Raw genomic sequence first — 22,982 nt, 5'->3', positions numbered from 1 at the left:
TCAAAATGTTGCTTTTTAAGGCCTTCCACTTACTGAACACAATCCATGCCAGAAAATAACTTCACCCAATCCACTCTTGCCCATTTCCACAAAATTGGCCTTTCTCCAATTTAGAATCTCAACTCAAGGACCAGACCTATCCTTAATGGCATTATGGTCACTGGACCCAATATGTTCGTCTACACATACTTCTGTCACCTGACCTGCCTGGTTCCCTATTAAGAGTATTGCATCCTCTTAATCAAAAATATTAAGAAGTTTTCTAAATCAATATATACATAAATTTGACAAACTCCAAGCCATCCAGCCCCTTTACAGTATGAAAGTCCCAGTCAATATGTGGAAAGTTAAAATCTCCAACTATCACAACTTTGTTTCTTACACCCGTCCGCTATCTCCCTGCAGATTTGCTCCTCCAATTCTCATTAACTATTGGACAGTCTATAATACAACCCTATGAGTGTGGTCATACCTTTCCCGTTTCTCAGCTCCACCCATATGTTCTCTGAAGACGAGCCCTCTGGGCTTTGTCCTGTCTAAGCACAGCTGTGATAGTTTCCCTGATGGGCAATGCCCCTCCTCTCCCTATCATCCCTCCCCCTCTATCTCGTCTGAAATAACGGAACCCTGGAACATTGAGCTGCCAGTCCTGCTCCTCCTGCAACTGTCTCACGAATAGCAATAATGTCATAATCCCAAATGCCCTCAGATCAGCTACCCTTTCCAACAATACTCCTAGCATTGAAATAAATACACCTGAGAACATTTCTATCAAGTACAAACCTTTGATTTATGTCTACGTGGAGTCCTTGTATGAGAATTATGCTTCTCCACCTCACTATCTACTCATCACACTCTGGTTCCCATCTCCCTGCCAGATTTAAGGAAGAAATTTCAACAAATAACATTCCAAACAATATCCGATGCTGCTCTGACCACTGAGCAGACTTTAAACAGATATTTTTATTGGGATGCAAGGAGTCTAACCAATCTAAAGTTTTTCAAGGTGTTGACTGCATTGACTTGCGCAAGGTTCCACATGGAAGGTTGGTCAAGCAATTTCAGTCATTCTGCCTTCTGGACGAGGTCATAAATTGAATTTAACATTGGCTTTATGAGATAAGCCAGAAAGTGGTCGTAGATGATTGCCCCTCTGACTGTAGGTGTGCTTGGACCACTATTGTTTTTCACCTGTATCAACAATGTAGATGCTAAAGCAGTAAGATGGATCAGCAAAGTTGCAGATCACACTAAGATTGGGAGAGTAGTGGACAATCAGGGTAGGATTTATATGATAAATGGAATGGAACGGCAGAGTACAGAACAGAGGAATCTGGGAATTTTGATGCCTAATTCCTTGAAAGTGGCACTGCAGGTAGTCATAAAGAAAGCTTTTGGCACACTGGCCATCATAAATCAAAGTACTGAATGCAGGAGTTGGCATGTTATGTTGAAGTTGTACAAAACATTGGTGATGCCAAATTTGCAGCATTATGTGCTGCTTTGGTCACCTACCTACAGCAAAGCTATCAATTAGATTGAAAGTGTGCATAAGAAGTTTACAAGGATGCTGGCAGGATTTGCAGAGGGGAAGGCTGAATAGGTTAGGACTTTATTCCCTGGAGTGTGGAGAATGAGGGAGATTTGATGGAGGTATGCAAAATTGAGGGGAAGATAGTAAAAAAAAGTCCTGCTTGCATTTACCCTGAGCTTGGGTGAGACAAGAACTAGAGGTCATGGGTTAAGTGAAACTTCTTCACTCAGGGACATTTTCTATTGTTCAGTCTTTTTACACGAAATAATCTTTCATGTACTTTACATTTTAAATGAAGTTCTCAACAAAGCCAGTGGGACCACATGAAAGCTTGATTCATTAATTTAGCCAATATCACTTACACATATCAAGACAGACGTACAGCTGCAAATTATTTATTGCAGTCTACATCGACAGAGTATCATCGACATACAGTAAAGCCCCTGGTGTCCTACATCTATAGGGATTGGTAGATGCCGGATAAGTGCATTTTTCGGTTGCTTGAGACTCACTCTTACAATGCCTAACTAATACACCTGCATTAAGAACAATAGTTTAAAAGACAAAAATACTACACTGTACTTACATGGAACAAACTTCACTTGCATGAATAAATGAACCTTAAAGCATTTTGCTTTATTTTCAATCACATAGTTTGAAAACATTTAATTGTCACTGCATCTGCAGGTTCTTCCCCCTCCATGGAGCCGCACAAAAGGCGAATAATAAAAAAAGAGAGCCTCCGACCGGGATGACTCTTACTAAGCAGGGATAAGGAGACACATTAAGTGAGTCACCCCAATGGCGAACAGCATCAACCATCTCTTCATCCTGGGTGACGCCACTGCGGTTTCACACAACTTTATTCAAACAACTGCTACAAGCAAAGTTCAACCAAGACACTCCTCTGGCTGAATACTTACTCCCATTTTCACCAAAGGTTTATTCAGAGAACATTTACTTTTACGATTTTAAACTTGCTATTTTTTTACCTGTTATATTATTCTTATTTATTTTCCTCTCTTTTTTGCTGATTGCTTGAATTCCGGGTACAAGAGGTTTTAATGTAAAGTATTTGGGGATGTATATTTCAGATTTAATAGAATGCCCAAATTTATACTTTGAAAAAAAGTCTGTAAAAATGAAAATAGTTTGCAAACATTTTATTTATACTACTTGCTTAAAAGATAAAATGCATACATACTCCAACCAAAAACATCCAATGACATTTTGTTAAACTTGTTCTACCCAAGACAGATTTCCAGTGCTGCTGTGTGAAGTAAATGTTATTTCATCAAACAGTGACTCAAAATAACACTTCAGAATGCCTGAATCACAATGATAAATCTTAGTTAAAGATCTAGTATTGAAGTAATCTGCACAATCCTCAGTTTTCACGACATTTAATCAATTAATATGGACAGGTATGAATTGCTATTTCAATGCGCAATAAATTTTGTTTCAAGTTTTCTCCTAAAATCATAATTGAGCACAGTCAAATTGACTATTATAAAAGTATATTGTAGATGCTATATTCCCCTCTAAATTTGGAAGATCAGTGGTACCTTCCAGGGCTGCTATCCTTTGTGCAAAAATGATTTGTTTATTTTCCACCTGCTCGCCGCTTCGAAACATTAATTAAAAACCCATGATACTCAGTGAGTTAAAAATTGACTTGGGCTTGCAAATACTCAAAAGCTGAGTATATGTCATTTTCAAACTGAAAGGTATTCCTAGATTTAAATATAAACATTTAAAAGAAAATTAGTATTCTAAGATAGCAATTTTCTCCCAATTAAAATACATGTGCGAGACAGGCACTCCCATCTCATTGGAATTCTTCACTATTTCCTCCTAACCCACATCATGTCACTGTACGATCTCTTAGCACAGTTAATAAATACCATAATTGAATGCAAGAAAAGGGTCGTCTTTACTATTCATAGATAGATATTTCAGACCTTTACCAATGTTTTGTTTTAAGTAACCTAATAACACTCGGTTTCTAGTACAGGTAGTCTCTAACTACAAACTGTGCCTAAGCTTAGGGTAAAGAATTTGCAAAATGTGCACACAAACACATCAAAAAAGGAGGAAAACGTTTCCCAGAAAATCCCCCTTATCCTTTAGTAAAGTTTTAAAAGCTTTACAAAAGCAAATCACTGACGCAATTTAAATAATAGCCTGGAACCAGAAAGCACATCATTCCATCAACACTGAAAGAGGGGTGTGCAAAAGAAAATTGGACGAGTATAATGACTTGTTGCACTCCAACATAGTCAAGTTCAACATTACAGCGAAGTCTTTCAAAGACACTCTGATTTTGTGTTAAAAACTGTTTTAAATTGATAGCTTCCTGTCATCACTTTAATTCCTGTAAAAATTACAAACAGTTCACAAGAGGTACACTTCATTTTGTATTTGGTTACACCTGTAATGGTGATAAAGTATGAATATATTTCACAGAAAGCAATCAGCAGATACAATCAAGAGCACCAAATTTAGATTTCAATAATGTGAAATATTCTTAGACACACAGTTTTGGACAGTTCTTCCTTAGCTCTAAACTGGCTATCAGTAATGGATTACACGTTCAACATTTGAAACTTGAAAAACATCTAACAGCACAATTCAGTTTCTGACTCTAAATTATGGTTGCATCCGAGAAGAATGTTTGCCCTCCATCCCTGCTGGTGAATCAATTCAAGTGATGTACTTTTTCCAAAAATTTTGGGGTAATTTACATTAAGGATTAAAACTGCAGAATTATCTTAAAAAAAAGATGTTCAAAACATCTATTCATACCAAGAGTTGTTAAAATTAAAATAACATTTGATTTGGCTGCAAATTTTAAGATTCATCATCAAATGCTGAAAAAGCACAACTTACTGGGAACATAACTGACAAAGTACGTCTTTTCTTGCCTGCCCCTTCAATTAGATAAAATAGAACAGCTTAATTGGAGGGGACAAAAAAAGAGCTCAAGGGAAAAATTCCACCTTTTAGTGTTATTAGCAAGATCTGGAATCCTACAAGTCTTTTTCCCCCTCGATCGGAAGTATTTCTTGAGGCTCCTTTCTGATTGTAACCTGTGCGCATTCTGAAAACTTTGGCCAAAGCGAGTGAGTACAGAATGGCCACATGCAAAAAAGAAAGGAATCACAAAGAAAATCCAAACTATAAAAAAATAAAGAAAATATTAACAATGAAGAACAAACTACAAACTGTACAATACAAACAGCTCGCTGCAGAGGAGATCTCTCATGGGTGCAGTATACAAAAAAAATTGATAAAGTGCCAATACAGGTATTCTTTCAAATAAAGAAAGCCTGGACCTGTAAAGAGTAGCTGGAGATTGGCCACCTTAATATTTTGTTGCTATACAAGGTTTCCATCCATCTACCCATTTTGAAATCAGTTTTTGTCTGCTCTGGAAATATCTAAAATATAAATCAGAAACTATGACCGTTTCCTAAATTGAGATACATCCCCTCCTTTACTTTGTGCAGCCTCTTCTGACATTGGCAGCAAAAACAAGTATTGGATTTATCGTTCTACCGCCATTCCTACATTTTGCCCCACTCACTTCAGTCACCACTAACCAACTTCCCACCCTTCCTACTGCCATCACAGAGGTTCATTCTGAAAAAGTATCCAATTCAAAGGACTGAATGGCCTGTTACTAATCTAAATGAATCATTTGTCACAGAATTTAAATGTAGGAAGTTATTCCTGGTAACTAAAATGTAGTCTGGTACAAATAATACAGGCTGTGAACCATACTGGTGGAGTTTCAAAATATAAAAAATAGACTAAACCTAGAATACTGGGTTTCTTGTCATGAGAGAAAATAAACAGTAGTTTTGGTTTGTTTCTTTTGCATACTTTTTTTGTTCTGAAAGAAGATGCTGAACAATGGTAAAATACATCAGTTTTTAAAGCAAGGCAGAACTCGAATCTTCTCCCCATCCCACTCAAGCAAGACTGTGACTGTCCAGAGCAACTCAGTCCAGGGGTTGTGGTTCTGCAATTGGCATGGTATGCAGCACCTCATCCAGCAACTGAAGGGCACGATGTAGATGGATTTCAATCCAGCAAGGGGTTTCTTTAATGCTTTGTCTTGGATAATCAGGTCCCCAGCCTTTAACAAAGCTCATCCTGAGAATGCATAGACGTCGCAAATCATCCACTCCAATTCCAGCTGCAGCAGACAAACCTGAAAATAAAGCTTTGATTAATACTAAAGATTGTGTTAAAAGTATTAATTTACCTTTAATTAATTGGATGCAAGATTGTTAGAAATAAATATGCACACACTTTAGACAAATCATAACTGGAGTGTCCTGAAGTTTGCAGCTCCCAGGGCCCCTGTCTGGAACACTGATACATCCTATATGTAGAATGATCACCAACATTGCATGTACAGTACAACTCCAATTATCCAAAATCAGGTTCTCCAAAATCCTCATTCATCTGAAATTTTTTAAAATTTTCGGATAAATGAAGATATCCAAAACAAATTAGAAATCCTCATTTATCCAAAATATTTGGAGCCAAACTGACCTCACAGGTTGAAAAAAATTAACTTGACATGAAATTAGAACAAATGCCCTCATTTCAGGTGACTCCCCATTTCTTATTTACCTTTCCCTATTGACCCTCCAATTCTCCCTCTCAAACTGTGTGCCACTGTCTTCCAGCTGCAAGCAGTCAGAACAATCCCTTGTCCTGGTGTCATCAAGGAGAGCAGCCTCCCGGGCAGGAGCAGGACCTCAGGCTCAGTGACGTTTCCTCCCCTCCTCTCCTTCATTCCTTGGCATACTGGAGTTGCCAACGACTTCATACCCTCCCCTTGGCCTACTACCCCGCATTCACACCGGACTCCCCAGTGTAGGCCTTGAAGAGGATTCGGAGTCAGACGTCGGGACCTCCAGTGTCCGGGGATCAGCGGCGACGATTGGGAGGTCTCTGTGATCAGCAGCGGCGTTGCGGCCAGCATTTATTTGGTGAGAATTAAACATTATTTTAATGCTTAAAAAACCTGCCCTTGTTGTTTGTTGTTGTTTAAACATTGAAACGAGTGATTGGCTGTTGGTTCTGGGCTGTTTTTAAAAAATGAGCAGTTCTCTGGAAAAAAATGTTTATCCTGACCATTTCAAATAATCAGAGTTGTACTGCATTTGTTTTGCTCTTAGGTTTTAATCTTAATATTCTGCCAACTCTGAGACAATATTCATTTTCAGTATCAAGATGATTTTAAATTTAAATTGGCCCATGATGCCCAATTACACCCAACTGACCAGTGGGAGGAAAATGGAGCCCTCAGGAAAAACCTATGCAAACATGGTGAGAACGTACAAATTCCGTGGGATTCGAATCCCAGTCCTGATCTCTGGCTCTGTAACAATGTTACTCTAACCGTGCTGTCCATACTTGGAACAGAAAAAATACCACGTGTTGCTCGAGCCTCCATAAATTATTCCATCGATAAGGGTGAACTCAATGGCACACAATTGCGAAGTGCAATGTCCTAAACCACATTTAGTGGTAGTGATGTAAACACGTGAGTAATGCTACAACTATTATGAAGAGCAGCATGGGATTTTTTTTGCATTATTACTAATCAACTCCACTGTAAAAATGTGAAATTATATGATCTAACTTGTTAAGAATCTCACTAAATTTCTCCAATTCTTAATTCACTAACTCTTCTTTCTTCCAAGGCAATTTTTCCGAATTGAGAATGACTTGAATCCATTCTGGTTTTGAGAATTCTCAGATGACAAATGAGGCCAAAGTCAGAGCAGGTGGTGCCAAGAGGTAGGCAGATGTGTGGTCTGCACCTTATTGCAAAGCCTGTATTCACCCAATGAATGTGCTCTATGTTCTAAATACCACCCAAAATTATTTTTCTCTCTTTTGAGTGGATATTCTAAAGAATCCCAGAGATGTATGGGGTTGTTCAGTCTTCAAGGAGATTTTAAGCACATCTTTATTTTATTCTGACCAAAGAATATATGGAACGTTGCAGCACAGTACAGGCTCTTCATCCCAAAATGTTGTGCCGACCTTTGTAAACCTACTCCACAACAATCTAATTTTTCCAAACCTCACACACGTTAACCTCTTTTTTACTGTCATCCATGTGCCTATCTAAGAGACTTTTGAATGCTGCTATTGTACTGGGTTCCACTCTATCCTCCCATCCATCTGGTGTTCTCCTCCCATGAGAGAGCTTGGATCTCTCTAGAACAACCTGACTTGCCCAATGTAGCTGACAGAGTGCAATCAGGCCCTCAATACTGGGGATCCAGATCATTTATAAAGATCACAAAGAGAGGTCCCAGAACAGATCCATGCAGTATTCCACCTATTGCTCTCCTCCAGAAAGAATGTGTTCCATCTACTTCTATCTTCTGCTTTCTGCAGACAAGCCAATTGCAAATCCAAGCAGTCATGGTTCCTTGGATACCATACCTCCTGACTTTCTGAATGAGACCACCTTACTAAAATCCATAAACACTACATCCACTACCTTACCTTCATCGATTTCCTGTCACCTTGAAAACCTCAATTAGATTTGAGAGGCACAACCTGGCTCTCACAAAGGCCATGATAACTGTCTCTGAGAAGTCTAGACCTGTAAATGCTATTAAATCCTGGCCTTCAGAATCCTTTCCCATATTTTGCCTACCTCTGATGCAAGACTTAGTGGTCTATAATTCCCAGATTGTCCCTCTTATCTTTCTTAAACTAGGGAACTATATTTGTCATCCTTTAATCCTCCAGTACCTTTCCTGTGGCCATGGAGGACTCAAACATCATCGCTAATGCCCAAACAATCTCTTCTCTCCCTTTCTGTAATAATCTGGGGTATATCGCAACCAGTCCCAAAGACTTATCTATCCAAATATTTTTAAGATCTATCATTTCCTCTTTCTTAATCTCAACATGTTCCAGCACATTAGTCGCTCTACACTGGCCTCATATTCACCAAGATCCCTTTCCCCAGTGAACACTGAAGCAAAGCATTCATTTCGGACCTCCACTACCTTCAGGTACGTTCCCCCTTTAATCCTAGTTGGTCCCATCCTCATTCTTGTCATTCTCTTTTTCTTCATGTACATGTATGACATATTGGGATTTTCCTTAATCCTACTTGCCTATGTGTTCTCATGCTCCCTTCCAAGTCCTTTTTTTAAGATCCTTCCTGGATATCACATTATTCCCATGAACCCTTCCTGAATTTTGCTTCCTAAACCTTGTGTATGCTTCCTTCCTCCTCCTGACTGGTTGTTCCACCTCACTTGTCAACCATGGATCCTTTACCCTCTCACTTTTTTATTCCCTGTCTCAGTGGGACAAACGTATTCAAGACCCCATGCACATGGCCCCTAAACATTCTCCACGTTCTGCTGTGCATTTCCATTCAGGGGACTTCTATGTGAGCAAACAACTGCAATGTAGCAAAAATAAAATGTATCCTAAATCACACAGCTCAGTTCCCCATTCTGATCTTACAAAATACTATGGCAAAGAGAAAAAAAACTGCAGAAAAATATTCAATTCAAAAAGTTGACCAACTAGTCTTCAACAGCAACTCTTTGCAGAGAAAGAGGAAATGAAAAGTGGGCAATAATCCAGGTTATTATGGATCTTCTTTTCATATATGTTCCACACAGGTGTTTCTTTGATATTGAACATGCAAGCTAGAGGTTAAAATTTCAAATCCCAACATTTCAATTTTTAAAATTGAATTTGTGGATTAAGATCAAAAAGAATTTAAAAACTGCAATTTTTTCAGAAAAACCTAACAAATAAAATCACAATATTGTATAGCACAAGGCTTTTCAATCTATGTGCACCTGAATTTTTTCCTCCATAACCACAAAAATCAATTGTATTCGCATGACAAATCACCTTTTGAAAGCTCCAATGGAATCTGATTATACTACCCTTTCAGATAAAGCACAGAAGATAAAGCAATGATGTTCAAGTATAACACTACTGCCAAAACATTTCAGAATATTCCTATATAGTCTATTCAAACCTTTCATCATTTCTATTTCTCCCTGGTCGGGAGAAAACTACTCCAATTTCTCTACCCAACTCTCCATTAACAGCTGTGAAATGAAACAACCCAAAGCTGTGTTAATGATAATGAGTTTGTTGTTATAAACATGTGCACCAAAATTCTTACATACTGGTTTGGCTGCAGCAGGTAAGATATACCAACTACAATCATATACATTATTTTATTCCGGAACAGTGGTTCTCAACCTTTTTCTTTCCACTCACGTACCACTTAAGTATTCCCTATGCCATAGGTGCTCTATGATTAGTAAGGGATTGCTTAAGGTGGCATGTAAGTTGAAAGAAAAAGCTTGAAAATCACTGTTTTAATTGCACCTCATTTGCTCGTTATGTGCACTCTTTCATAATTCCAACAGAAATGGGCCAATGACCATTTTTCAGCAACATTTGGGCCTAGAGCAGTGATTCTCAACCTTCCCTTCCCACTCACATACTACCTTAAGTAATCCCTTACTAATCACAGAGCACTGATGGCATAGGGATTACTTAAAGTGGTATAGAAAAAAAAAGGTTGAGACCCACTGCTCCAGAACAATAGGTAGTTAGATAGATATTCACAGTTTAGTTAGTGTAAGATAGACCTCAACCATCCCAACCTCAAGAGCATGGTACCATAGTTTCACCAGCCCATTACTTACCCCACCAGAGGCCCAAACATCTTCAACCACTGCAACCCAACAATTAAAAAAGCTTATTGCACTATCCCATGCTTACACTTTGACATATAAGAACAGTCAGTGCTGCCTGCTAATGCCTTCAGGCAGAAGCTGAAACACAAGGATTCAGTTGTAAAAGTTTTGCATCACTGAAATATAGTGATTGATGACATCCTACACAAATGTCTTGATTCTATAGACTGGTCTGTATTCAACTCAGCAACCAACCTAAATGAGTACATCACTACCATCAATTACATCATCAGGAAGTGCAGAGACGACTGCGAACCAAAGAGAATAATCCACATGTTACCCACCCAGAAACCATGGCTAAACAGAGAGGTGAATTCACTAATGAAGGCCAGGAATAAGTCAGGAGACCCAACCCTGCAGGAAATTCAGGTATGAGCTGTGCAGGGCCATCAGAAATGCCAAGAGACAGTACCATACTTGAGTCCCATACAAACCTCATGGACACTTGGCATTTGTGGCAGGATATACAAGTTAATATCTTTCGAGAAGGAAACAGGCTACTTTAACAGGTCTGACTTTTGTGCAATACACAAAAGTGCTGGAAAAACTCAGCAAGTCATACAGCATCCAAGGGCAAGCAACATTTTGGGCTTGAGCCCTTCATCAGGAATCTGACCTATGTGCAATTTAATTACAACGACTTGCCTCTTAATGACCTCATGCCATGGGCAATAAATACTACCTTGCAGGTGTCATTTTGTCCTATCCCCTCAATTAAATTCTGCATGTGAAACAATATACAACTAAATATCAAAGAACTGATAATGACTCATTCACCCTCAGCATTTGAAGTTTAGAGATACAAAGACTATTTTGATAGGGTATCATCATGTTATTCATTTTCAACAACGAAGAAAACATTGGCAGAGGTTTCTTTTTAATTTTTATTAATTGATTTTGATAAAAACAAATAATACAATTTGCTAAAATAAGGATATTTATACAAAATTAATAAAACAATCAGTACATCAAAAATATACAAGTTGTAAATCATATCCATAATTGGTATTCCAAGTACATTATAATTTTATATATAAAGTAAGTATAAAGAAAAGAACAAAGAAAAAAGGGAAAGAGGAATAGAAAAAACAAGGAAAAAAATACAGGAGAAAAACTCAAACCCCCTGTTACCAGATGCTATATATGATTAGCAATAAAAGAAAAAAATGAAGATAGAAAAAAGTGAAAATGGAAAAGATACGAGTCAGTCAATTTAGTTACATTAAAATAAAATTATAAAGTAAGAAAGTGAGTCATAAATGACCCTGTAATGTCTTAAATCTTGTATCTGAATTATCAACTGAATAACAAATCTTTTCCACATTCAAACAAGGCATGATGTCACACAACCACTGATCATGAGTAGGTGTGGCAGCATTTAAGTAAAATCACATACCTCACCAAAAGAGAGGCAACGGAGCAGGAACAAAACTAAGACTTTGTATATTGACTGTCCAATAGTAAAATCTAAAGTTAGGCAGAGCCATTCCACCATCTCTCTTAGATCTTATTAATGCGAGGATGTTTACCCTTCCACATGTAAGACAATATAGCCAGGGCAAGTCAAAAAACTAGGTGTAGTGGCCCGCCACTGCAGCAATCAGGCCGGCGCTCTGGGCAGCGAGCACAACCAAAAGACAGTAGACCGCACAGCGGCACTGGCCCCCGCAAGCGAACTGGCGGATGAACAGCTAAGGCAGCATCAGGGCCAGCAATGCCAAAATGGCACTAGCCCCGCTGCACAGCGAAAAGACAGGGACAGCGCGTGGGGAAAAAGATATTGTTATGTTGAAATGTACCCGTGGACAGGAAACGCGCTTTTATTATGCGGGCCATTATATCAGCAAAAGGGAAAAATGGCAGGAACGTGAACAGTATAAAAGTCAGGCTTGAGCCTCCAATAAACCAGAACTATACCTGACTACACTCGTGGTGTGTGTCTTTCTTCTGAGTAGCGCACGGCTACAAATTGGTGACCCTTACGGTTTAGACAGCATCTAAACCCAATGATGAGTGAGCCAGCAGCACTCCACATAGTCAACCTCAAGCTGCCAACCTTCTGAATGAATCAGTCACATATGTGGTTTGACCAGGCTGAGGCAGATCATAGCAAAGTCCACCCAGTATTAACACGTGATGAGTGCCCTGGACCAAAGACATGGCTAGCCAGATGGCCAACTTCATCCAAGAGCCCCCATCAGAAGGAACCTACACTGCCATCAAGGACTTACTAATCAAGTCCTTCGGGCTCTCACGTCACGAGAGAGGGGCATGTCTGCTCCACTCAGGCTCATCGCTATACTCAGCAGCCAGACCCATCCAGATCCGCCAAAGGAACAATAGCCCCACAGAGGAGGTGATCCCAACGACCAGTGGTTTTTCTACCAACAGAGATGGGGTTCCGGAGCCTGCCGAGGCAGACCGCCATACACGCCCTAGGGAAATGCTGGGGCCAGCCTGTGCTAATGGCCACCGCAGCTTGCCAACAAGATAGCCTCTTGTATGTGTGGGACCGCCAGTCTGGAGAGTGATTCCTCATGGACACAGGAACAAAGGTCAGCACTCTGCTTGGAACAGGACACCAGAAACAGACAGGCAGGCCCCATGCCAAGGGCTGCCAACAACAGCATGATCAGGACTTTTGGTACACTCAAGTTCCAACTCCAGTTGGGAGGCAGCCTCTTCTCATGGGTGTTCACACTGGCCGCAGTGGAACAGCCACTCCTGAGGGCAGGCTTCCTGTGCGCCCACAGCCTGCTCATGGACCTTAAGGGTCAGAGACTGGTCCATGCAAAGACTTTCCAAACCTTCCCCCAGCACAGAGTAGAACATCACATCTTACCCAAGGCCCACCACTCCACGCAAGCGCAAGACATCTTCCCCTAGAGAAGCTCCAGCTGGCGAAGGAGGAGTTCAAGAAATTGGAAGAGCTTGACATAGTACAGTGGTCAGACTGCCCATGGGCTTTTCTCCTGCACAGTGCCCAAAGCCACTGGGAGGTTGGAGATTGTGTGGTGACTACTGTTGTTTCAATGAGGTCACAAAGCCAGATCAATACCCATCCAGGACTTTGCGGCCAACCTGCACTGGATAAAGTTGTTTTCCAAAGTGGACCTCGTGTAGGAATATCATAAGACCCTGGTACACCCCGATGATATCCTCAATTCAGTGTGTTCAAATTCCTGCGTATGACGTTCAGGTTGAAGAACGTCACACAGACCTTCCAGCGGCTGAAGTACACAATGGGCCGATACCTGGATGGCACCTTCGTCTACTTGGACGACATCCTCGTGGTGAGCTGGGACCGACAAGAACACTGTGCACACACTCAGCTGAGCAAATTCGGACTGACGATCAACCCAGCCAAATGCTAGTTCTGGTTGGAGGCCATCGACTTCCATAGGATACCCAAGGAAGGGGTGGAGACCATCCGTGTTTCCTAGGCCCAGGACGACCAGGGGACTACAGGAGATTGTGGGGATGATCAACTTCTAACACAGGTTAATCCCCGCGGCTGCCCGAATCATGCGATCTTTGATCACCCTGATGGCAGGCAAGGCAAAGGTTATAACATGGGACAAGGAGTCAGCAAAGGCTTTCGTGAAAGCCAAGGAAGCCCTGGCAGGTGACGCTCTTTTGGGACACCCCAGGGCAGACGCTCCAACGGGCCTGACGGTGGACATCTTAGGAACGGTGATCAGCGGAGTTCTGGAGCAGCAGATCAAAGGGAGTTGGCGGCCCTGGCTTTCTTCAGCAAACATCAGCATTATACTTGCTCATCTGTCATTTCAGGTACTTCCTCGAGGGCAGGACTTTTATGACCTTCGCAGACCACAAGCCCCTGACTTTCACCTTGGCCAAGATCTCGGACCCCTGGTCAGCCCTCCAGCAACGTCACCTGTCTTACATCTCTAAGTCCACCACAGATGCAAGGCACATCTCCAGCAAGGATAATGTGGTGGCTGATGCACTGTCCAGACAGACTATCCACACGCTATTGAAGGGAGTAGATTTCGTGGCAGTGGCAAAGGCACAGCAAGACAATGCGGAGATGCCGCAGTACTGTACAGCCACATCGGGACTGCAGTTCCAGGACATCCCAGTCGGCGCCGGTAACACCACCCTCCTGTGCAGTGCGGCCACCAGCCAGGTCAGACCTATTGACCCAACGGCTTGGAGATGGCAGGTATTAGATTCCATCCATGGTCTGGCTCACCACAGTTCATCTGGTGGCCAGCAAATATGTATGGCATAGATTACAAAAACAAGTCAGTGGATGGGCGAAGGCGTACACGCAGTGCCAAACAGCTAAGGTGCAGCAGCTAACCAAGATCACACCACAACATTTCGAGCCCACGGAGCGAAGATTCGACCATGTCCACATGGACGTAGTGGGACCCCCACCAGTATCTCAGGGTTTCCGCTATGGTTAACCGCTTCACCAGGTGGCCAGAAGCAGTCCCGCTGGCGGACACATATATCACATTGTATGCCTGAGCCCTCTTCTCCTCCTGGGTCGCACGGTTCGGGACACCATCCTGCATTACATCGGACAGAGGGGGCCAGTTCATCTCCAGCCTTTGGTCCGACCTCGCCAGCCTGTTGGGCATCCAGCCGCCCCAAATAACAGCTTATCGCGCACAGTCAAATGGGCTGGTGGAGCGTTTCCACAGGCACCTTAAGGCTGCACTCATGACCAGACTGCAAGGACCTAACTGGGTATATGAGCTACCATGGGCACTGCTGGGTATCTGCACGGCACCCAAGGAGGACCTCAACACCTCTTTGACTGCACTCGTCTACTAAGCTCCACTGGTGGACCTGGAGGAATTTGTATTGTGTCCAGGTGGACAGCAGGATAACGCAGCAGCACTCCTAATAAACTATGGGAAAGAGTCGGCAACCTGGCCCTGACTCCACCTGCCAGACATGGACATGCGAGGACCAACGTACCCAAAGACCTGTGAGTATGTTTTCATTTGCAAGGGTCCACACCGTCCATTGCTGCAGAGGCTCTACGATGGTCCGTTCTAAGTCATCTGTAACAATCGAGCCACGTTTGAGCTGGAGGTTGGAGGCAAGATGGAAGTTTTCACCACGGACACATTAAAGCCGGCATATGGACCCAGCACGGCCAGTCTAAATGCCCGCACCACACAAAAGAACCAGGCCAGCAATAACTCCAGAGACATTGCCTCAGGGGACCATTGACAATACCACCGATTCTGGGGAGAGAGGGGTCATGTAGCAGCCCTCTACTATGGCAATCAGGACAGCACTCTGGATGGTAAGCACCACCAAAAGCCAGCAGACCGCATTGCAGCATTGGCCCCAGCAAGCGAACCGCTGGACAAGTGGCTAAGGCAGTATAAGGGCCAGCAACCCCAAAATGCATAGCCAACAGACAGGAACAGTGTGCAAGGAGAAGGTTTTTTTTTCAATTTTTTATTTTTCACACCATAAATCATATTAACCATGATATACACTCTTCCCTTTTCACACATATACAGTGCCATTTTCTTCCCCCCCCCCCACCTCCTCCCATCCCACCCTCCCTACCTCCTCCCTCCCGTCCATTTAAGGTACAAAATCTAGGATACATTAAACCAGTCAGACAATGTTGTCATTCAATAAAAATACACCAGAAATTCCACTGAGTCCATTCTTTTCATTTCCTTTTCCTTCCGTTAACTTAGGTAGTGATTGTCCCCGGAAGGTTTTCGCTATTGTGTTTCATGTAAGGCTCCCATATTTGTTCGAATATTTCAATATTATTTCTTAAACTATATGTTATTTTTTCTAATGGAATACATTTATTCATTTCTATATACCATTGTTATATTTTCAAATTATCTTCCAATTTCCAGGTTGACATAATACATTTTTTTGCTACGGCTAGAGCTATCTTAACAAATCTTTTTTGTGCATCCTCCAAATCAATTCCAAATTCTTTGTTTTTTATATTACTTAGGAGGAAGATCTCTGGATTCTTTGGTATATTGTTTTCTGTTATTTTATTTAATATCTGATTTAGATCTTCCCAAAATTTTTCTACTTTCTCACATGTCCAGATTGCATGAATTGTTGTTCCCATTTCTTTTTTACAACGAAAACATCTATCAGATACTGTTGAGTCCCATTTATTTAACTTTTGAGGTGTAATGTATAGCCTGTGTATCCAGTTATATTGTATCATTGGTAACCTCGTATTTATTGTATTTCTCATCGTTCCAGAGCATAACTTCTCCCATGTTTCCTTTTTTATCTTTATATTTAAATCTTGTTCCCATTTTTGTTTAGTTTTACCATTTGTTTCCTCATTCTCCTTTTCTTGCAGTTTAATATACATATTTGTTATAAATCTTTTGATTATCATTGTATCTGTAATCACATATTCAAAGTTACTTCCCTCTGGCAAACTCAAACTGCTTCCTAATTTATCCTTCAAGTAGGATCTCAATTGGTAATATGCCAGCGCTGTATCTTGAGTTATATTGTATTTATCTTTCATTTGTTCAAAGGATAATAATCTATTTCCTGAAAAACAATTTTCTATTCTTTTAATCCCTTTTTTCTCCTATTCTCTAAAAGAAAGGTTATCTATTGTAAAAGGGAGTAACTTGTTTTGCGTCAATATTAGTTTTGATAATTGATAATTTGTTTTATTTCCTTCTACATGAACCTTCTTCCAAATATTGAGTAGATGATGTAATACTGGAGAACTTCTATATTGTACCAATTTTTCATCCCATTTATATAATATGTGTTCAGGTATCTTTTCCCCTATTTTATCTAATTCTAATCTGGTCCAATCTGGCTTTTCCCTTGTTTGATAAAAATCTGATAGGTATCTTAATTGTGCGGCTCTATAATAATTTTTAAAGTTTGGCAGTTGTAAGCCTCCTTGTTTATACCATTCTGTTAATTTATCTCGTGCTATCCTCGGTTTCCCCCCTTTCCATAAAAATTTCCTTATTATTTTCTTTAACTCCTTGAAGAATTTCTCTGTCAGTTGTATTGGCAATGCCTGAAATAGGTATAATATCCTTGGAAAAATGTTCATTTTAATAGTTTATCCTTCCTATTAGTGTTAGTGGTAAATCTTTCCAATGCTCTAAATCGTCCTGTAATTTTTTCATTAGTGGATAATAATTGAGTTCATATAGTTGGCCGAGATTTTTATTTATTTGTACACCTAGGTATCTTATTGCTTGCATTTGCCATCTAAATGGTGATTCCTTCTTAAATTTTGAGAAATCCACATTATTCATAGGCATTGCTTCACTTTTATTTACGTTGATCTTGTAACCCGACACTTCTCCATATTCCTTCAATTTCTTATATAATTCTTTTATTGATAGTTCTGGTTCTGTTAAGTATACTATAACATCATCCGCAAATAAACTGATTTTATATTCCTTGTCTTTTATTTTTATCCCTTTTATATTATTTTCTGTTCTTATCAATTCTGCTAGTGGTTCTATAGCTAACGCAAACAATAAAGGTGACAGTGGGCACCCCTGCCGTGTTGACCTGCTTAAGTTAAATTGCTTTGATACATGTCCATTTACTGTCACTTTCGCTAATGGTCCCTTATATAATGCTTTAATCCAATTAATATACTTCTCCGGTAAACTGAATTTTTGCAATACTTTGAACAAATAATTCCATTCTACTCTGTCAAAGGCCTTCTCTGCGTCTAAAGCAACTGCTTCTGTTGGCGCTTTATTCCCTTCTACTGCATGAATTAAGTTAATAAATTTACAAATATTGTCTGTTGTGCGTCTTTTTTTGATAAATCCAGTTTGGTCTAGGAGAAGGTATTGTTGTGTAGGAATGTACCCACGCGCTTTTGTTATGCGGGCCGTTACATCACCAAAAGGGGGAAACGGCGGGAACGCGAACGTTATAAAAGTCAGACTTGAACTCCCAAAAAACCAGAGCTAAACCTGACTACACTCGTGTGTGTGTGTGTGTGCGTGCGTGCGTGCGTGCGTGTGTGTCTTTCTTCCAAGTAGCGTGCGACTACATGGGAACAAAAATAAATTGGAACAGATTGAAAAAGATATAAACATTTATATATAAAATTCATTTTAACAGAATTTATATGGCCAACTAAAGTTGTAGACAAAGGTGACTATTAGGTCAAAGAATGCTTCACTTGTTAAAGCGTAGCAAGATAATTGTCCTTAAAAAGAGGTTTATGATTCTTTGTCATTGTAATACCAAGGTAGGTAAATTGACTTTTAACAATCTTAAAAGGAGAACCATCAGACAATGCTGCAGAAGAATTCAATGGAAGAAGTTCACTTTTATGCAAAATCATCTTATATCCTCAAAATTGACTGAATTGTTAAAGTAATGATATCATATGGGGGAGGGAGGCAACTGAATCCCAGATGAAAAGTAAAAGATCATTTGCATAAAGGGAGACCTTATGTTCAATCCCTTTCCTCCATATTCCCAAGATGTCCTTACACTCACCAATGGTTCCATCGCCAGATCAATATAGGACTTAATAGGCATCCTTAATGAATGTCACACTGGAGATTGAAAGGCTGAGATTGTTATAATTTTGAAAGAATTGTTGTGGATGGCCAAAAGCACAATAATTTAACCCATGTAATAAAATCAGACCTAAAATTTAAATTTTCAAGGGTTATTCTTGTATAACTCTGTCATAATTTCTCTGCAGAAGGCCCACTGTTTCATGACTTCAGGAGGCTAATCTTCCACCACTCTAAATTGTATTGTAGTGTACCTTTACAATGGGCTTCACAGATCAGCAGGTCCTTCATTTGATAGCGATGTAAGCATATAATCACTGAGTGTGGTTTTGGTTTTTGTCCCCATTTGGGCTTAAGTAATTATGAACGATGTGCTGTCAAGCTCCAGTGGGGTCAGAAACATCTCATCCCCAAACACCGTTATCAACAAATCAGAGTAAAATTTAGTAAGTATCCCAGTTTCAGTATCTTCAGCCAAGCCTATAACACACAGGTTCTGTCGCCTATTTCGCCTTTCCAAATCAATAATTCTCGCCGTTAGTCTCTTGTTGTTTGCTTCCAGGTGGAAAACACGGTTGCTCAGATCCTTTAAAGTAGATTCTACTGAGGTCAAGCATTCAGCTTGTTCTTCTGTAGAACAACAGACCTGTGCAAGTCAATTTTCAAGTGCCAAAAGCCTATCATTTAGACCAGTGGTTCTCAGCCTTTTTCTTTCCACTCACATACCACTTTAAGTATTCCTTATGCCATAGGTGCTCTGTGATTAGTAAAGGATTGCTTAAGGTGGTATGTGGGTGGAAAGAAAAAGTTTGAAAACCTCCATTTTAATCATACCTAATCGTTAATCTAAAGGTTTAAATCCTGCATTGATAAATTCTTTGATTTACTCAATTACTTTGGGGGAACCCTCAGTAATTGGATTTGCCTGTAGATTAGTTGGAGTTCCTTGTTTCTTTCCATTTTTTTCACTTTTACCAACCTTTCCAGCTCTTGTATCCATTTCAAACAGAGAATATGCAAATCAACAGCACTTTGAAAGTTTTAAAAATGTAGACAGGGAAAAGTACACTGAAGTTATAAAGCTGTGATAAAGACATCTACTCCATATCACACCCTAACCAAAAGTCAAGTTTCTCTAAAAACAAACTTCTCAATTGTGTTTTGGCACACAAACGTAGTACCTGTAGTTAAATAAAAGACAAACCAAAAAAGCAAAGATAAAAGGAGCAACAGTGTGGCACCTTAACTTGAGAGATTTGTCCAAAATTTTGGAAACTGCTACAAATTTGCCTGGACACTGTGCAAGCATGCATTAGGCTTAGGCTTTCATGATCCATGATCAGTGTCCTCCCCATTTAAGAACAATGATCTTGGGAGTAGAAGCTCAGTACACATCTAAGGGGAAAATCAGTGAGATGCAGTGCAACACCATACAGATGGATGCAATTTAGCAGTGTCATAATAAGATACAGATCAGACCCAATTGCTGATTTAAAAAATGCATAGGACAGATTATTAAAAGATACACCATTGGATTGGGACATCACAGCAACAAACTAACTGTACCCCTCATCCACCACACTCCTCTCCCTGCCTACTCAACTTCCAGTACCTAAAATAAACATTAACGCTTCTGGTTTAAAAGAATAGACATCGAGGTGTACAGGATAGGAGGTAAAATGAGCGTGATTCTAGTTGTCAGGGAGAAAGGATGCAAATCAATGCTGGTATACATGAGCAATGTCCTAGCAGATATCAACATGCGAAAAGGTGCTGAAGGCGCTGAGGGCTTCCTGATCGTGTCAGAGTTTTGGATCTGGAGCTTGAGTTGCTGATCATTTGGACTGAAGGCTTGTGGCTGCAGAAGCACTGAAGGCAAATCTATGGATATTTAGTGACTCAAGAGAAGGAGGGGGAGAAGAAACAACTCCTTTTTTGCATTCCTTTCTCTGACAACAAGGAGCGCTGGGGAATTTCTGATGGCGAATGTTTGTCTGCCTTACAAAGGAAATTTTCTGTAATGTTACTTTCTCTGTTCTATTACATACAATAAAAGAATCTTGAACATTTCTCTCTCAATCAACATTTGGTACTTGTAGAATAGAATGAACAGACACACTCTATAGTGGACAGAAAGAATAGCCAAGAGTGAAACATGGAAGTCTGCAGAAACAGGAAAGGGCTCAGGCCAGAAACATCGATATGTACAGTATCTGTACCTCCAATGAATGTTGTGAGACTGGCCGAGTTCCTCCAGCATTTCTATGTGTTTCTATTTCAAAGAATAGCTAAAGCAAGATCACTAGATTAAACATTAATAACATCATGTTTACTGGGTGAAACATTAACAATGTGTTAATTATTTGCCAAGTGTAATCAAGCAATGGAGGTTAACCAAAAGGGTCTCCACTTTTTTCTTGCACCATTCATCATTCAGGGAGTCTATAACCAAGATATTAACACTGAGCAGGATCAATTAACAGCTAGCTGGTGAGTCAGTGGTGCGTATATGCCAGAACGTTCCAGACTTTCACATTTACACATTAGAGCACAGAAAGCATCAGAAGTTAGAGGTAGCCTCCTTAACCATCACCTGACTTTTTTGACAAGTCAGAACATACTGAACCGAGAGGCCAGATGCACTTTCATTTGAGTGGGATGCTAACCTTTGGGTAAAAGAATTGTAGTTTAATTTCATTTTAACTATCAAACATTTTAAATTTATATACTAAAGACAGCTTCATATGCATTTATTTTTCTTTTAAAAACTATTTCTGTTTTCCAACTCTTTTTAAACATTACGATGGGTTGTGAATAGGACCTTAGTTACTGTTGTCTATGACTGTGTCATCTCTGCACTTTGGTGAATGGACATAACAGTCAGGCTATTGGAACTTTGAGAATTGTGCAGCTGTACAGGGAATGTACAGGGAATGTACATGGAATCCTACAATAGGTGGATGAAGTGCCCAGGCCAAGTCCAGCATAATCCAGGTTAATATACAAAACTGAGCAACACAAATTTGAGTAAAACAGAACATGCCATCAATACTTTTTTTTAAAACATACAGCATGGTAACAGGCCCTTTAGGGCCACATGTCCATACCACCAAATTACACCTAAATGACCTACAATCCCGGGTACCTTTTGAATGATGAGAGGAAACCAGATCTCCTGGGGAAACCCCATGCAGACACGGATAGAATATACAAACTCCTTACAGATTGCACAGGATTTGAACCCTGGTCGACATCGCTGACACTGTAACAGTGTTGGGTTAACCACCAAGCTAATCGTACTTGCATTCTCCCAAAACAATGGCTGATCTGAACTCTAGTGACCTGCAGAGAATATTAATAAATTTTACTGCAGATATGGCTCTATCGGCCCATTTGAACTATTATACCCATTTATATTAACCCATTTGCCTACATTAGGTCTTATCCCTCTACACCATTCCTATCAAAATGTCTTTTAAACATTGTAATAGTTTCTACCTCCACTACCTTCTCTGGTAGCCTGTTCTATGTAACCACCACCATGTATGAAAAACTTGTCAGAGTATTTTCTCCTGTCTGGCTCTGAACTCTTCTATCTTGAGAAAAAGACCATCTATCATCTATCCTATCCAAGTCCTTCATAATTTCATAAAACTATATAAATAATATTGATAAAAAATTAAAATACTTCAATAACAAAGGAATGGCTCAAAAAGGGCTCAAAGAACAGGTGTACATTTTGTGGAAAACTCATAAATGCCAACTGGCATGATAACTTACTAATAGCTGGGGCAATACCTCCCACTGAACCTGGTCCTGGAATGTTTCCAGCAACTGCTGCAGCCTGGGCAGCAGCTGCAGCCTGAGCAGTTGCCGCCTGTTGTTGCATCTGACGGTGGCACTGACGCAAATCAAACACCTGAAACACAAAAGAATGGATTCTAAAACAACTATACATCCAAATGAAATAGTTTAAAACTTTTAATGTATTGCAAAGGGGTAGATTGACTTTTCTGGGAGAAAAGGGGTAGATTGACTTTTCCAGGAGTGTACTCCAAAAGGTTCATATTTTGAAACTGATATTATGCAAGTTACAATATAAACAGCTCAAAGCAAAGAGAGACTCGGAATGACAAGCTTTACCTTCTGAAAAAAACT

The 22,982-nt window shown here is 40.1% G+C and overlaps 1 protein-coding gene across 4 annotated transcripts in view; it reads right to left on the bottom strand.

Moving 5' to 3' along the window:
- Nucleotides 1-22,982, bottom strand: part of smad4b (SMAD family member 4b) — a 179,902-nt gene that overhangs the window by 17,860 nt on the left and 139,060 nt on the right. For 2 of the 4 annotated variants that reach the window (XM_069923905.1, XM_069923909.1), the window contains exons 11-12: nt 22,605-22,743; nt 2,683-5,750 (exon numbers count right to left, since the gene is read on the bottom strand). In XM_069923905.1, coding sequence (XP_069780006.1) covers nt 5,539-5,750; nt 22,605-22,743 — 351 coding nt within the window. In that variant the 3' untranslated portion in view covers nt 2,683-5,538. Of the gene's footprint in view, nt 1-2,682; nt 5,751-22,604; nt 22,744-22,982 lie in introns of those variants that run through there. The other 2 variants (XM_069923907.1, XM_069923908.1) reach the window with 1 other exon arrangement.

Source organism: Narcine bancroftii, chromosome 3 (assembly GCF_036971445.1).
Source record: "Narcine bancroftii isolate sNarBan1 chromosome 3, sNarBan1.hap1, whole genome shotgun sequence".
Taxonomy (NCBI): Eukaryota; Metazoa; Chordata; class Chondrichthyes; order Torpediniformes; family Narcinidae; genus Narcine; species Narcine bancroftii.
Note: the sequence above shows the minus strand (reverse complement) of the source record. Positions and strands in the feature narration are given on the sequence as shown.